The sequence below is a fragment of the Hydra vulgaris genome, chromosome 15, assembly GCF_038396675.1.
Source record: "Hydra vulgaris chromosome 15, alternate assembly HydraT2T_AEP".
Lineage (NCBI taxonomy): Eukaryota > Metazoa > Cnidaria > Hydrozoa > Anthoathecata > Hydridae > Hydra > Hydra vulgaris.
The window spans coordinates 55,405,354-55,422,768 of NC_088934.1; the positions used below are offsets into that span (position 1 = coordinate 55,405,354).

The following is a 17,415-nucleotide window of genomic DNA, read 5'->3' on the forward strand; positions in this document are numbered from 1 at the left end:
TACTTTTTAAAAATAAATGGTAAAATTATATAAATAAAGTATATCATTCAAGATATAAAAAATTAGAAACCATAATCAAGTTTAACATTTATTTTTAAGATGTTGAACTTTTTCATTTTTTTCAACAATTTCTTAGTTTTGTTACAAATCCAAAAGTGGTATTTACTTTTTTTTATATTTACTTTTATATTTATTTTTAATGACAGATATAATGTAAGAAAAGTAAATTTGACACATTTGAAATAAATAATTGAGAAAAGATTGAATTTTTTTGCTTTTTTTAAAAAAATCATGCTATCCCTTCTTTTTTAGGACACTGTATATAAACATTCAAAATATTATAACATTATTTCAAATCTGAATAATGTAATTATATTAATTTTAAAAAGTAGTTTTTTATTTAAATTAATAAATTACTTTTTCAATAAAAATTTCAGAATATAGTTTTGGTTTAATAAATATTATGACATTTGTTTTTATAAAGTAACCAGATATATATATACATTTTTTTTATTTTTTTTTTTATTTTTTTTTTTGTAGTTATTTTAGGTGCTCCCAGAAGTCCTTACGGTCTTATCACAGAGCACCGCGGGAGAGCATTTAACAAGAAGTTCACGCCTCCTTCCGTACCAATGTCGCTTATATGGCTGGAGCTGGCATCGAACCTCGGACCTCTGGGTTCTGAGCCAGAACTCTAACCACTGCGCCACGGCTGCTCATATATTACAACATCCTAAGAAAGAAATTAAAGAAGATTCATTATTTTAGCTCCAAAGTTTAGCTCCAAGATTTAGCTCCAAGGTTTAGCTCCAAAATAAATCTTCTCACGAGTTCCTCTATCAGCGCAATATGACTTTAAGATTGCAGTAGACTTAAATGTTTTTAAGATTGCAATAGACTTAGAATAGTGTTTTATATTTTTTTGTTTTTCATCTTTTCTTTTTTTATTATTATTATTACAAAAGTCATTAAATAAGGTTAATATAAAAATTAATAAATGTAATGAATAGTTTATATATAACCAGCTGGAACAGACGTCCGTAAGACTTCTATACAACTTTTACAGACGTCACAAGTCCGTTCGACCCCATTAGGACGACAAACGAACGTTCTATGCCCGCTAGGTATTTATTGATATATCAGTTCAAAATGCTTTGTTTGTTTTTATAGGATTTATTATAAAATGTAAACATGTAATTTTTTATATTTTTCTGCTCAAGCATATTTTTTGAATTGTTTTTTAAAAATTGATGATGCTTAGGAAATTCGTCGCGTTCTAAGTACATGGTTACGTACTATAATATATATTGTAGTACGTAATAATATAATAATAATATAAACACTTAATATAAATATATATAATAATATAAACACTTAATATAAATATATATAATAATATAAACACTTAAGCAAATAACAAATTAGCTTCTTAGCAGAATGGAACAAAAGCGCGTAATTCAATTTTCTCTAAAGCGCATTTAAAATGACCTCTTGGAAAGCATTGATGTCGAGATTATCATTAAAGAAGCCGGATTTTTCTTTTAATGTAGTAAAGTTACATTGCTTAACTACTGTGGTTAAGCTATGTTTCATGTTCAGAATGTTTTGTTAACTATTTCAATAATTATTTTATTCTAAAAATTTATGCCAGGGCTAAAATATCATATAAGAATGAAAAATGTGTTTGTATTATCTAGTGGTTGCATTAAATAAATGAATTTTAAATTTCATGCCCCCATGGTGGAGGACCTGTCCACACCAGTGCCAGGGGCACTTACTAGTGTTAAGACAACCATATTAACAATAGTTTTTAAATTGAATAATTATTATTCACACTAAACTCTCCGAGTTTATGAGTATTTATTTATTTTGAATTATCGTCAAAATAGATCACCTAAGCTGACATAAAAAACAAACGCTTTGAAAGTGTTCAGATTTTAAAAAAAAATTACAAAACAAACATATCTTATAAATCTGCAAACTTTTTTAGTTAAGAAGCTTTAACGCTCTTTAATTGCAAATTTCCAATTATTTTAATTTAAAAAAAAAACTAATATATTGCTGGTAAAGATATATAGTAAATAGTGCAGCTGGCTATCATAAAAACATTTCACTTCTGGACACCAGCGTGTAACTTTGCAAAGTGATAGTGGACCGTATGAGCAACAAAAAAATAGCAAGACACAAACTTGTTATGCATCTGGAATCGTTTTACAGATGAATTATTCAAAATGGCCAATGGCGGCCATTTTGAATGTATTTAAATGGTCATAACTGTAGAACTAGTAGTGATATCCACTTCAAATAAACATCGATTTGTTCTAAGAGAAAAGTTACATAAAACTGACTGAAATCAATGTTTTGAAATTTCAAGATGGCTGCCATCGGCCATCTTGAAAGTTTTTAAATGGTCATAACTTTAGAACTAGTAGTGACATCCACTTAAAATAAACGCCGTCTTGTTCGATGATGTAACAAGAAACTCATATTTACATATTTACATACATTTACGTATTTACATAATTACAATACACTTTTGGATTACAATTCGTCATGGAAGGAGATCTGGAGAACATGGTCGAATTCCGGGTCTTCTTCAACTTCTAGTTCTTCATATGAATCACCATTTGTTTCTTTGTAACAATAGCCGTTACATGCACACAGCTTAGTGCATGGTAAACCATGTCGTTTACATGAACAGTTTTTACACTCAGTTTTGCACGAACAACGAATCAGTTCCTGGCAATGTCGAGAAATCTCCGGCAGAGTGCACCAAAGTGGTGTATAGCACTCATCAGCAGTATCTTTCCATCCCCATTCAGTGGGTAAATATCCTGGAGTAACAGCAGACAAGCATTGTTTCCATAAGTGTGCCTGCAGTGCTGCTCTCTTTGTGTGCTGCAGAAGAGCGTCTGCAGTCGGCGGAATGTTTTCAATTGCTCTATTCTTTATGGTGTAGAGTATACGGCGGCATTCGTTTACGCCAGCAGCGGTTGATGATCGATCGTACATCAATACTACAAATCGCTCAATGGCCTTCATTGCCGTATCAGTTAAGACATCATTTTTTAAGTCTGACGTGGAAAGATTGTGAAATGCAGCATCAACTACTCGGTAGTTCATCCACGCTTTCCATGCCGTTCGTTTTCCAATCCCACAGAATGTTGATACTGTGTCACATCCGGTGAAGGCATGGAAGAATGGTAAATTTGACGATACACCATCTGGAATGTGTTGATGTAGATGGTGAACTCCTATCATTCGTCTTCCTTTTCCAACTCCAAAATCAATCCACAACTCTTTCACTCCAATCATCTGGCTAAACACAGAGAGAGCTATAACGACCACATCGGAGTCCACAGTGCGTATAGTTATAGTTAAGTTGCCATTTTTCAGTGCATGATTAGCATGGAGCAAAAGACGGCCATCTGCCTCTTCAGCACAACAAGGAGATATGGACGATACATCTAAATCTTGTTGACTGGCACATGCAGTTTCTTCAATGGTACAAACAATAACTTTTCCAACTACGGATTGCGTTAAAACGAATCTGGAAATAAGGCCGAACAGTTGCGTCTTATTGAAGTCCACAGATAGGAATTTGTCAAACTTTTTTGGAATAAGTGTACCCATTGTGACGTTTATGCGTTGCCCTGATCCACGATCTTCCCGTGTTTCGGACTTCAAGCTTTTTGGGACATACCGATCAAAAACAATGTCAAGGCGCTGCACGGATCTCAGAAGTCTGTCCACGAATGGTCCAATCACATTTTCGCAGTAGTCAGAGAATGTCTTTGACGATCTCGGGTGAAGCATGTGTACGAGTGCTGCACCATCAACAATCAGAGCAGAAACCTTATAGTCAAGGTTGAAGTCTTGTTGTTTCTCGCTACCATACTGTTCCAAACAAATGAGGACATCTGATTTGCTGGTGGCCTTACGCTTCCTTCCGAATTCAGAAATTGACGGCGGATAACGGTTGTTTTCGTGTGAAAAGAAATCCTCTATATCACTAACACGATTTTGACTTGCTACATACATTTTACAAAAGTAGTTGGAGTCATGTTTAAGATCAGCGATTTTAGTTTTATGTTTGGAACCTGGAATTTTCAAACTGTGGAACAATTCAAATTTGTTTCTTTTCAAAGGCTCATGAATTGACTTTTGTCTGGACACAAGACGGTCAGCTACGTACTCGTTGTATTGCTGTTGCCCTGTGATCTTGGCTTCTTGAACAGTTTTTTCGGCTGATTTTGGACATTATAATCTTATGGTTGTCTGCTGTCTGCAGTAACTGCTCCGCAAAAGGATTCCCATCATCGCGCATAGATTTCACCACTTCAGACACGTGATGAAGATAACGAGTCTGAAAACTATTTCTGTCTTCATGATGGCGACGGTGTTGATAACCCAAAGAAGTGGAACTGCGAACTTCATTCTCAAACTCATTAATCATTCGAGAAATTTCTGGACCAGCCACCATCCACTTAAGAAGAGCAGTTTCGTTATGAAGTACATTGATTGCTCCTCCGTCACTCTTGATCAATTTGTTGTTCTGTTCATGAAGCTGGTCATCAGACATGGCAGAGAAGTCCGCGTTAGTTTTTCTACTTGTGAAGTGGCCCTTTTTGAATTCCTCAAACACATAAGGGTGTCGGACAGGTAGCTCTTCCAAGGTTTTGATGAAAACCGGCAACCAGCGAGAGTAATTAGTTAGATCAAGTGCGAAGAACCACGGAGCAATCTGCTTTAGCATTCGCACGTACTCCTCGAAGTTTGATTCGCGAATACTGCGCACAAAACTCAGTAGCAGGCTCTCCAACTCCATAACGGTTTGCCAATAAAGAAACTGATTAGATTCGTTGCTTTTCCTGGAAATCCACTCTTCCAATGACTCAACAAAGTCCTTACAATCTAGCTTATACGCCTCATCACGAAGAATGAAAAGAGATGCCAGGCTCACTTCGTGCGCATATCTTGTTCTCTTTATGTGCAACGATTTAAGCAGCGACTCACTCCTTCCAATGCTAGCAACCTCTGCTTTTATGAACATTTCAGTCCAACCACTGCCCTTCAACCACTTTCCAATCATGTTTTGAATGGCCATTTCAATATGGAGTCCACCCATCATAATGACTATTTTATCCTCTCCATAAACATCCGGAAACTTCCATTGTATATACTTTGCAACTGCGTACACGGGCTGATCACCAGTTATAACAGCACCTTGTTTGTTATTGACAGCACTCGTTATTTTTATTATTACATCCATCAAATGGCGTACTGTTGCTGGAGACTGAATGTGATCTGTTAGCAATGGCAATAGTATGTTATGACATGGAAAGGTTGCTGGATGCATATTTCTTTCCGCATGGAAAGCAGCGAATGAAGTTTTATTTGTTGATGTGTTATACACAGACTCCTGCACAGAATTTAGCCAAGGTGTCAACTGCTCAATGGTTATTGGATCACTAGCAATAGGTGATGCATTCACGGTGGTCATTAGTGGTTCGGAAACAACATTATTCGTTGCAGGGAGAGTGGTGTATGTATCCGGCAATTTGCTATTGATTTTCCTAGACCAAAGGAGTCCATCTGAAGTGGATTTTGAATTTGAATGGGGAGTATCCGGATGCTGAATAATTGTGACGCTAGAGCCGTGGAATGAATCGTTAGATGTAGTTGAAGATGGATTGTGATCAATATTGTCTATCGCAGCTGTTGTAAAAACACCTTCAGACAGGCAACTTGGTATCACATGACCTATTTGCTCATAAAATTTGCACTTTTCATTAGTCAAACTTGATTCAATTTCTTGAACTCGGTCATATGAAATACTTAAACCTAGAGAATTCAATTTGTCGACAACTGATCTTTTCCGAGTGCAGTTATGGATCATCAAACCAAGGTACACGGCCAATGGAGTTTCTTGGTTTGCTTGATGACGTATTTGTTGAGGTCTGTTGGCTCTGCTACGCTTTACACTATTAAATCGAATTAACTGTGCAATGGAATAAGCAGCTTCCTGCTCGGGTGCGGAAGCAGGTGAACCATTGTCGATATTGTAGCCTCCTAAAAGAGTATTAACAAAATTTACAAGGGAAGGTGGCACACAATCACGAGATCCAAAGTCGCCTATAAGCGAGCCGCTGAATTTGGGAAACTCTCTAAACATATCTCTACGGAGAATACCAGCTGCCTGAGCAATGCAAATACCGTCCGACATATCGTTGAAGTTGCAAGCATCGCGTATGGCATTACCCACATCTGGCTCAAAGCTTAAGATGACTTCTTTACCACACTTGTCTTCCCTCAAACCAGGAACTAAGGAAATTAAATCGTCCTTCAGTCTAGTTCGGTTGATAGACTCAGACTGAACTCCGAGACTCGACATACGATCTGCACAAAGTTTATTGATGTCAGACAGCTTAAAAACAGGGGATGATGTACCATATATAAACATCTCTTCCATGTAACTAACCAATTCCGCAATGACAGAGCCATAAGTCAATCGATAGAGATTGTGTTCATCATTGCTAAAGGAGCGCTCATGACTGCGGGCTCTGTTGAGAAATCCCCTGTAACAGTCTTTATGATATTTGACTTCGAGTGCTATGAAATCTTGGTTTGCTATTTTGTTAAGCAGATTTGTGTCCTGCATTTCAATGGCTAGAGCATACACTTTTGGGCCAATTTCTTTTGTGCTTGCCTGTACTAAGGGGTTGCCTGTCACAGATTCACCATCACAAAACAAACAACAACTTTTTATGTCAACTGCTTTACATGAGGATCGCATGCACCTAGCAGAGCTCTGGGCGTTTTCAGAATCATCTTGCACATTTTGGTTTCTCTCAATGATTCTCTGCAGTTTCTGAGAGTCGTACTTGTTTCGGCAAAGCTTGTGGTACTTTGCCTTATTAACAATTAATGCGTGCAATAACTCCTTTCCATCACTTATTTTATCCAAGCGAATAGTTGGTGGCAAAGCTTCATGATTATCGAACTCGATCAAGTTTTCACTTAGAGTTTTATAACCTGCCTCTTTGGGAATTATAAGAGGTTCCGGTGAAACACGCTGACACAAAATGCACAATTCCCAATTGATATCACGCACAGGAACAAGTACCTCAGGAAATTGTGTGACATCAACAAGCTCTATTTTTCTTCTTTTACTGGTAGACATGATTGTTATTAAAACTGAAAGAAATGAAAAGCGCATCACGAAATAAGCATACAGAGTAATACAACATACAGAGCATACAAGTAAATACCTTAAAAAAATAATTTACATATATACAAATAATCTTGGTAATATTAATAATTATATTATTAATAGTAATAATAATAATAATAGTAATACAGTAATTACAATAAATAAAATAAATCAATATTACGTTTTATACAATAATCATTTATACATACATAGCTACAGTTACAAACAGTAAAAAATTGACAAAACGTAACAATTAACGATGACATAAAAACGACTACTACTAAAAAAATTATATAGATTTAGTAAATATGTTAATCATAATTGTTAAAATATGAAAACCATAATATATTGTACAATAACACAATAACACAATAAACAAAAAAAACAAAAACAGAAAAACACTGTGAAAAACAAAAACCAAAAAAAGGGATAAACATTACAAACAAAGCTACCGCTAAAAAAGTACAAAGCATAATAATGTAATCAAGCAAACTAGTAACAATAAATAATTTATAAAACATAGAAAGAAAAAAAGAAACACTTTATAAAACTAACATGATGGAGTAAATAACTAGCAAATGATTTTAATGATTAGCAACAAATAATAAGTAAAGCTATATGCACTACATATACTAAAAACTAAAGAAAAGAAAATATCATTACATAACGGAAAACATCATTGCATAGCTAAATAAAACTACCTTAAAATAAATCATAATATGAAATGAATAACTAACGAAATATGAAAAAAGTAAAAACAATATAAAATCTTGTTATGCCGAGTTTTCCCAAATTTTCGAATGTTTTCTTTCCTTTTTCATTCATTTTTAAACTTTTTTTTGTTTATTATTATTTTCGTTACTTTTGTTGTTTATTTTATATCCTTTCAAATAGTTCGTTCTTTTTTCTTCTTTTTAGATATTTCGTTTTTTCTTTATAATTGATTATATTTTTGAAAAACTAAAGCAAAATATCTCCTGATTTATTGATTTTTCTTTTTCTTTTTTCACTCTTTAAAAAATTATTTATAGTTGTTAATAAAAAGTGTCCACCGTTTGCGATGTCATTGCAAAGTTCAATCATTAACAACGTGCCATGTTTTTATTTATTCGTCCGTTATTCGTCCGAATTTGGTTATTACTACGACCGTGACGTAATATAATGGCGTCAACAAGATACAAATCTTTCTTATCTTTAAAGACCAATTTAACCAATTTTATTCGCTTAACGGTTTGTGTCTCGATTGTTTTACATACAGGAATATATAAACTTAAGTTGTGCAAAAGGATTTGTTGGTGTCCGGCAGTGAAATATTGTTACGTAAAAAAGCATCAACCGACTGCACTATAAAAGATCATTGAGTATTTTGTTTTTTTTTATTTGCTTTTTTGTTTGAATCTTTGTTCCTTTTGATTTGTTTGAACTTTTAGACGTTCAAAAAATTTTGTTTTTTTTCTCGTTTTTAATGCTACTCATATTTTGTTTTAATTTAAAATTTTTACAACAGTTAGGACCGATTTTTTCTCGTTTGGTTATTAATTCTGTAGTCATTAAGCACAGATTTTTTTACGATGCTACTATTGTCAGTTTCTTTGACAATATTTTCTCATAAGCAACTTCAGTCAAAAGTTGTGCGAATTCTCACGTTCTATTTCATAAATAGATTTTTTGCCAAGAAAAGCCGAATGTCATTCTCACGTTCTATTTATCGTTTAAGTTTTAAAATTTTATTGAAATAATTTGTTCTATCAAATAAATTTTTTAACTTTTTAAACGCTTTAAAACGTATAAAAATGAAAAATAATTTTTAATGGAAAATCATTTCGATTTATATTCGGAAGCGGCGACATTTCTTGAATCAATAGCGTTAACAGTATTTGAACAGAGAAATAACTGTTCAAAAATTAATTGTATTGATAAATTACAACTTGGTTGGTTAAAACTGCAACAAATTATTGAAAAAGATGACGAACTAAACATAAATAGTTTTATGAAAGCTAGTTTAATCGAAGCCCAGAATATGTTGAGGTATTTGTCTGAAAAATCTAACGATTCAACTAAACCTAAAAATTCAGTTAATGAAAATCCTCTCTCTGAAAGTAACAGTACAGATGCTCAAAGAGATTCTGTTATAGAAAGTACAATTTTTAAACAAGGAACCATTACTTTTGATGACATCGCCGGACTTGACGAGGCAAAAACGCTTTTAAAAGAGGCAGTTGTTTTACCATTGCAATATCCACACTTATTTACTGGTAAACGAAAGCCGTGGAGGAGCATTTTATTATACGGACCTCCAGGTAACCTAATATTGTTGTGTTTATCTATAACTTTCGTGCAAACTAATTGTATAATAAAGGGGGCATCCACAAAATACGAACGCAGTAAACCCATTTAGAGCCCTACCCCTTGTACGCACTTGTATGCCTTCAACGATAATCCCACCTGCATACGTGCACATTATTTATTACAAAATCACCTCCCTTTCCCGAACCAAAAACTTTTCGAAACATTAAAAACAAAAAAACTTTCAGTTAACGAATAAAATTGTCTTTTCAGGATTCAGCTTATTTCTGCTCTCTGATGAGTTGTGTAAGCATCCGGATACCCGGCAAATAATTGAGGCTCTAGGATCAATAACAAAGTACCTGATGTATTATTAGTTTTATTGATTTGCTTTCCAAGATGCAGCATATCTCTTACATTTAAGCAATTTTACTTTGTTTGAAATTACTAAAAGGTAGAATGTTGTTAAAACCCTAAGAATATTGAAAGAAGTCTTTTTTCCTCTTTCTTCTTTTTTGTTTTAAAACTCTTTAAGCTGCAGATGATATTCTATTATGAAAATTTTTTCAAGATTCAAAAAGATCATGTTCAATGTATCCAAATTAAGAGTATAAATAAACGTGGGGTATATATTTTTATATATTTTTTCTATTACACTGCATTGTAAAAGAATAATATTGCGCTGCTATTGTGATGTAAATTTTACACCGCAATAGCAGAGTTAGTGTTTTTGTGACGACTCATGAAACTTGTTACTAAAGAGTTACGATGTCGTGACGAAGGATGGGAAAGTGATCAAAAACGGTAGAAAATTTCGTGACGTAATTTGTGGACGACCTCTTACCTCAGTAACATCACATATCTCGCATATTCTTCAGCAACATCACATTTCTTGCACTTTCTTCAGTAACATCTTTCTTCAACATATTTCACATCACATTTCTCGCACATACCTCGCACTTTCTCGCGCTTTCTTCATCACATTGATTCCCTCAATGCATATTATTATTAGAATCAAAGGATTTTTTTGTTGTCAGATAAATCCTCTCACAAGAGTTACTGTCTAAAAAATTGTGTTTTATTTTTAATTGTTCGTTTACTTCAATCTGTTAATCTATTTCTTTTAAACTTTTTTCTTCTGATTTCGACCTAAATAATGTCCAGTTACATTTGTTTGCAAAACATAATTGTTGACAGGTAATCATTTTCAAGTTTTTTTTTAATGACGTTGTTCTGTCAGTCACATTACCGACAAAATCTTTTCATCACGTCCGTGTTCTGCCAGCTTTTTTTTCTAACAGCTCAATAAACTTAAAATTATTGATCCTGTCCTGACAGGCACAGACGTCCATAAGAAGTCTGCAGAACGTCTTATTGATTTCACAAATTCGTATGACGCAAGGTTGGCATTATAAAACCCACTCAATAAAACTCAATAAAACCCAGGCAATCGAGGTTTTATTGGGTTTTTTTTTTAGATATTTTATAATTTTATGAACTACTATAACCAACATTAATATTATGATTATTATATTATTAATTAAATTAGTTATTAACTATTATTGTTTACTAAATTATTATTAACTATTATAACCAACAATAACAGCTATCAGAGTAGATTTACAAATATTTGAATCATTGTTTGGAAATACATTATCACAATTTTTATTCAAACAATATTTATAGATTGAGATCACTTTTTTATCTTTTTATTTATTCACCTCCCAAGTTTGAGAAGGCCACTACCGTCGAGGAGGCTTCGTTATTGTGGTTACAACCATCTCCCAACTCTTTAACTCCGAAATACGAACCTTTTCTAATCAAGGTTGCTGCGCGGAGAAACAAGTTTGTTCATTTGAATTTCAAGTTTAAATTTGAAGTTCAAATGAAACTTCAGTTACTTACTTCCATTCTCCAGCCTTTTTTTTTTCCATTGCTCATTGGCATTTTTAGTTATAAACAATATTAATTTTTAATTAAAAAAAAACAATACATATATGTTTACCGTAAAAAACATTTTTTTATTACAGTTTTAAATTATGTTTAAAAATCTTTTTCAAATTAATTTGGAAAATTTTTTTTATAAATTATTAAATAACATGTAAATTTATATATTTTATAAAATATATTTTAAATAAGTTAAAGTAGAAAATTATACTAATTTTCGATATCATTAAACAACAACAACAACAAAATTTAACAGATACAAAATAAATAAAAAAACCCAAAAAAGCCCAAATTTATCCAATCAAACCCAAGATTACCCAAAAAAACTAACTAGGCAGGTTTTTTTTTTAATACCCGGGTTTTTGCCAACCCTGGTATGACGTCCTTTAGACGTCCAGCGAACGTTCTGTGCACGCTAGGGTTATACGAAATAAGATTAAATTCCAGAATTGACCTTTTTGTAATGTAATTAAACATGTAAATTATTACTAATGTAGCGGCGGTTACGAATTGATGCTCATTCATTAAAAGATAAGCAAAGTTTTTCTCCTACGCCGAATTCAGGTTGTTTTTTTTGCTGACTATTTCATTTATAAAAAGTTATTTTTCTTGCTGTATTCTTCCACCATTTAACGCCCAATGATAAATGTTGTGGGTGAATGGGTGATGGGTGTTAAAAAAAAGGTTTTCTTTCAAATCCTGTATCTAAAAATCATACACGTATAACACTAGAACGGCATTCATTGTTGAATGAAATGAACATAAATCGTTTAACGGTGAACATCGTTGAGCGAAATCTCATGAAGAGCTGTTAAGCAATTATTTAAGGAAAATTAAAGTGAAGTAATATAATTTTTCCGCAAAAAATGAATAAAAAGAAACTATATATAAATGAATTTCACACCATTTATTTTTATCGTTAATGAAAAAAAAGGCAAGCTATATCATGATTTGAAGAAAGATCAGTAATAATAATATAGTAGAGCAACATGTAATTTTTTTAAAAGTTATGTAAAATATAAATCAGATACCATCCTGCGAAAATAAATATTTAGAAATAGTTTCCCAAACGTTTGTTTCATTATTTTGTTCATTATCATCTCTTAACGAACTTGTCTTTACTTTCTTTTCTATATATTTTTAAATTATTGTCAATACACCCTTTAATTATAGTCAATACACCTTTTCAGTTCTTACGCCGCGGAACGGAAAATACCTTTCTTCATGAGCAAAAATATGATGACGTTAAAATAGACAGATATTCCCAAGCATACTCTAACAGAATGTTAAAAAAGATTTTTAATAGACGTAAAATGTTACACAATTATACGTCTGTCACGTCAGTTCACTGATAGTAAGTTTGATTTCCAGGAGTTTTATCCTATTTAAAAAAAAAAAAAAATAGTACCGGTATTAAAAACTAGAGTATTGTTCACTTTAAATGCTTATAAATGAAGACCTTGAACAAATAATTTACGATTGAATTGGCGATAAGAAGAACAATATTAGTCCATTTTATGTTATTTGCACTTTTTGTTAATAATTTCATTTAACTTATGTCGATCTCTCTATGTACTTCAAAAATAATACTGGTTCATCTTTCTTTCATTATTTTTTATAATAAAAGAAAGATGGACTAGTATTATTTTTTTTAGTATTATTTCACTATAACTGTTTAAAACTTAAACATTGATTATCTCGAAGTAAAAATATTGGACTAGTAATGTTCTTCTTTTCACCGATTCAATTATATAAATACTTAACAGATAAAAATATTATAAAACTATTTCGGTTCTCAAAAGTAACACTCAAGCGAACATTTTATATCTTGTAAATAGCTTAAATAACTATTTTTAAAATAAAATTTTTTTATCTAGGAATTTTTATTGATCTATTAAAAGCATTTTATACTGTTATTGACCAATCATAAGTATTTGACACTGTTTGACATTGATGCTATCCTGCTTTAAAAAAAATGAAAAATATGCCATAAGAATGTCGCTTTATTCTGGTTTGCCAATCAGACAACTATGTGTTATTACTGATGAAAATAACTGATACTAATTTGTTTTTACATCTACGTCTTTGCAGAACTTTTCAAAACTACAAATATTTAGTTTAAAAAATTTAGTAATTGGTTTAAATCTAATAAATTATCATTAAACACAGAAAAAAGTACATCCTATTCCATTTCGGCCGAAATACAAAACCTTGATGCTATTCAAAACTAGACGTTAGGCTGGGTGAATAAAAATGAGCAATTGCTTTTACTCAGTAATTGGTCAGCTTTACGTGAATAAAAACTTAATTAATTTGATTAACTTTTATTTACGTAAAACTTAAACAATTACTGAGTAAATTGCTTAACTTTACGTGAATAAAAATTTAATTATAACTGCTTAGTTTTTATTCACGTTAAGCTGATCAACTACTGAGTAAAAGCAATTGCTCATTTTTATTCACCCGGCCTGATGTCTCAATAGTATTTAAAACATCTCTATTTTTCAAGTAAACCTATTTTATAAATCGTAACCTTAATTTAAATACAACTTTAGTCATTTCTTGACAATTTTTCGGGGCGCAAAAAAAAAAAAATTATATAATTTTTTTTTTAATGAATTGTATGATTATTTTCTTACCAATTTTTATAATTTTCACTGTTACATAAAGATTATAAAATGTTTTTGAAATTTACTTTTGAACTGAATAAAACTTTGATAAACAATTAAATAAAAAAATAACTTGTATTCAATACATAACTTGTATTGAATACAAGAATGAATTCTTGTATTCGATTGGTTGTATTCAAATTAAGGTGACGATAGCTTAATATAGGGTGGAATTTAATAAAGTTAATTTTTCTTTGAGATCTTAGTTTCTATGTGAGTATGAATGTTTACTGTTTTCAAATTTTTTAAACTGCTATAACTAATATATAAAAGTTGATTTTTATCCATATCTGAGTTGATATTAATTTAAAAATGTTTTGCTGCTTCAACTAATTTTTTCTTGAAGTAAAAAGTTTACTGCGATAGAATTATCATTCTCGCAAATCTTCTGACAATAAACATTTACCTTAATTGTAGATATTTTAATACTAACTTATTAACAAAACCGATTAATTATTTTTTAGCTCATACTTCCTTTTAGCTTTACAGAAATCAGGTTCAGCTCTAGAATCAACTTGTTTTGTTTGCATAACTGTTTAACTAACTTGATTATCAAAACTGATTATCAGGCCAATTACATGTATAAAATTTAGCAAAACTAAATGTATAGACTGAAAATCATGAGTAGTTGCATTCTAAAGAAAAATAAATTTTATTGATAGTACTCTTAAAGAAGGTAACTATTTCTAAATACCTGTTCTTAAAAAATTGATGCTTTTAATAAATTGTTGTGAAAATTGTACCATTAGTACTTTTATTAGTTTTATTTTTTTTAAATGAGCAATTAAAACCCTGTATTGTTTTCACTTCAGTTATAATAATTTATTAGTATTATAACTGAAGCAAAAATAATAATAGGTTATAAGAGTTACAATTGGTTACGACTATTCAAACCTCCATCAAAGGGACAACAGGTTCCACTTATAAAACTCTTGTTTATTATAAAAAAAATTATTATTTTGTTTATTGTTACTATACTATTACTATACTGTAACCAACAAACATGTTTTTTAATTAATAATAAATTTTCAGTCTTAAAATGCATAATCAGCGTAGAGTTTTATAAAAAATGTAATTGAAAAGTTTAATAGAGATAAGATGTCAAATGCGGATGTTTTGCAAAAAATTAATTTGTGGTTTATTTTTAAACGCTTTGATTACAAAAACAAAAAGATTACCATCCAAATTTATTTGCGTTTTTTGAATGCTTAAAATTTCAAAATGCGGGCATGTTACAGTTTTTACGAGCGTAACTAAATACTATGTATCGGAAACTAAATACTAGGTATCGGAAACTAAATACTAGGTATCGGAAATTTCCGTTCAAATAGAAAATAACTTAAGAATATTTATGAATGAACTTTTTAAGCGTTTACTATTGTAAAATTTATCGGTTAATGTTAATAAAACAGTAACTAATACCCCGTTCATACTGATGATAAAACACATTTTATTTCAAAAGCGTATTAAATTGTTATTGTAAAAAGCTGAATAATACAATCCAGCAAAGTTGTTTTGTCATTATAAAAAGTTTTTGGTAATCTAAAACAACTTTGCTACGTTGTTTTGTTGCTGTTTTATACAGTTTATAACATTAAAACTTTAAACTCGTTTAAAATAAAATGTGTTTATCTCCGGTGTGAACGATGTGTAATTAGCCTTCCCCCTCTCCCCTACTTTTTTTCAAAAGATTTTTTTTTAAAGAAATTTCTAATTATAGAGGACTTTTTTAGAAATTGACGATTGTGCCCCTCCACTTTGAAACCCATGTAGTCGGCCCTAAAAACATGTTGAGGAATTTATTTTATAAGACTAATAATTTTTATAAATAAGTTTTGTCTTATTCAAAAGCCTTTATAATTTATATGAAGTAACGGAGACTTAAGGGCGAAAATTACAAACTAAATTTAACAAAATTTATGAACATAAACAGAGCGAAAAATTAACTTATCATTTACGTAAATACATTAACATTCACAATGCTAAAAAATTGGTCTAAATTAAATTTTTTTTAATGTAAAAAAATTTCTAATCATATGAAAATTCCGTTAGAAGCTAACATTTTTTTTGCGTTTTTCATGAAGCGTTAAAAGATTTACTGGAAAACGGTAGAAGATTGAAATTGTAGTTAACCTATGTATGCTATATATAAAGAGTTATGGATACTCTCAGAGCTCATTGATAGACGTCTCTCTTTTGCCGCCTATTCTATATTTCTAATTTTTTTGTAATTTATGTAATTTTACACAAAAAGGTCTAAGTTTTCTCTAATTTCAATGAAGTTTTAAAAAACATTTTAAAAAGCAAAACATCTATTTTAACTAAATGTTTTGCTTTTATATTACCATATATTTTTGATATTAAAGTTACCATTAATATCAAAAATATATCTATCAATAATCTTATTCGATTGGATAATGAAAACAAATATAGATTATATGTATATTTTATAAATTTAGGGACAGGAAAGTCACGTATGGCTCAAGCGGTTTCATGTGAGATAGAGTGTACATTTTACTCAGTAACAAGCTCAGATCTTTTGTCAAGTTGGTTTGGTGAGAGCGAAAAGCTGATTAAAGAACTTTTTACGCACGCGCGAACACGAAGCACACGCTCTGTTATTTTTATTGATGAAATCGATAGTTTATGTCGAAAAAGAGATTCCAAAGAAGCTGAAACTACAAGGCGAGTTAAAACTGAACTTTTAAAACAAATTGAAGGAGCTAATAGAGTGAGCGAGGCAGATATATTCTTTCTATGTGCAACTAATTGTCCTTGGGAATTAGATACGGCATTTCTTCGACGTTTTGAGAAGCGCATTTTTATTGCTCTGCCAGATATTGAATCTCGAAGACAACTTTTCAAAATACACTTGGGGGATTCCTGTGTTAATCTTAAGGCTGAAGAATGGCAGCGGTTGCTTGATCTTACAGAAGGATATTCTGGTAGTGATTTAGCAACATGCATAGCAGATGCTCTTCTAGAACCGATTCGTGATCTGCAAGAAACAGTATTGTGGAAATGGAGCGACGACAAAACATTCCTAAGACCAGCAGAGGAAAATGAACTTGGTGCTGTAAACTTGCATTTAAAAAACTTACCAAAAGAAAAGGTTCAGCCAAGATCAGTTACTTATCAAGATATAAGAAAATCCTTAAAACTTAATCAACGGACAATCTCTTGCGAGGAGTTACAACGATATGAAGTGTTTACAAAATCATTTGGTCAAATGGGTTAACAAAATTTACTTAAAATTAATGAATATAAATATTTAGTCGAGTAATAAATTTTTTTAAAGTT

General features: G+C 31.3%; 2 protein-coding genes across 2 annotated transcripts; one reads left to right on the forward strand and one right to left on the reverse strand.

Annotated features, from left to right (window-relative positions):
* Window positions 1-2,486: 2,486 nt before the first annotated feature.
* LOC136091364 (uncharacterized) lies at window positions 2,487-8,383 on the reverse strand. The gene is made up of 2 exons (XM_065818838.1): window positions 7,915-8,383; window positions 2,487-7,197 (listed from the first exon to the last, which is right to left on the reverse strand). Exon 2 carries the CDS (start codon window positions 7,181-7,183, stop codon window positions 4,184-4,186), a length of 3,000 nt encoding a protein of 999 aa, XP_065674910.1. The 5' UTR covers window positions 7,184-7,197; window positions 7,915-8,383; the 3' UTR covers window positions 2,487-4,183.
* Window positions 8,384-8,903: 520 nt separating this feature from the next.
* On the forward strand, window positions 8,904-17,415 carry LOC100197788 (uncharacterized). The gene is made up of 2 exons (XM_065818839.1): window positions 8,904-9,513; window positions 16,575-17,415. Exons 1-2 carry the CDS (start codon window positions 9,024-9,026, stop codon window positions 17,351-17,353), a joined length of 1,269 nt encoding a protein of 422 aa, XP_065674911.1. The 5' UTR covers window positions 8,904-9,023; the 3' UTR covers window positions 17,354-17,415.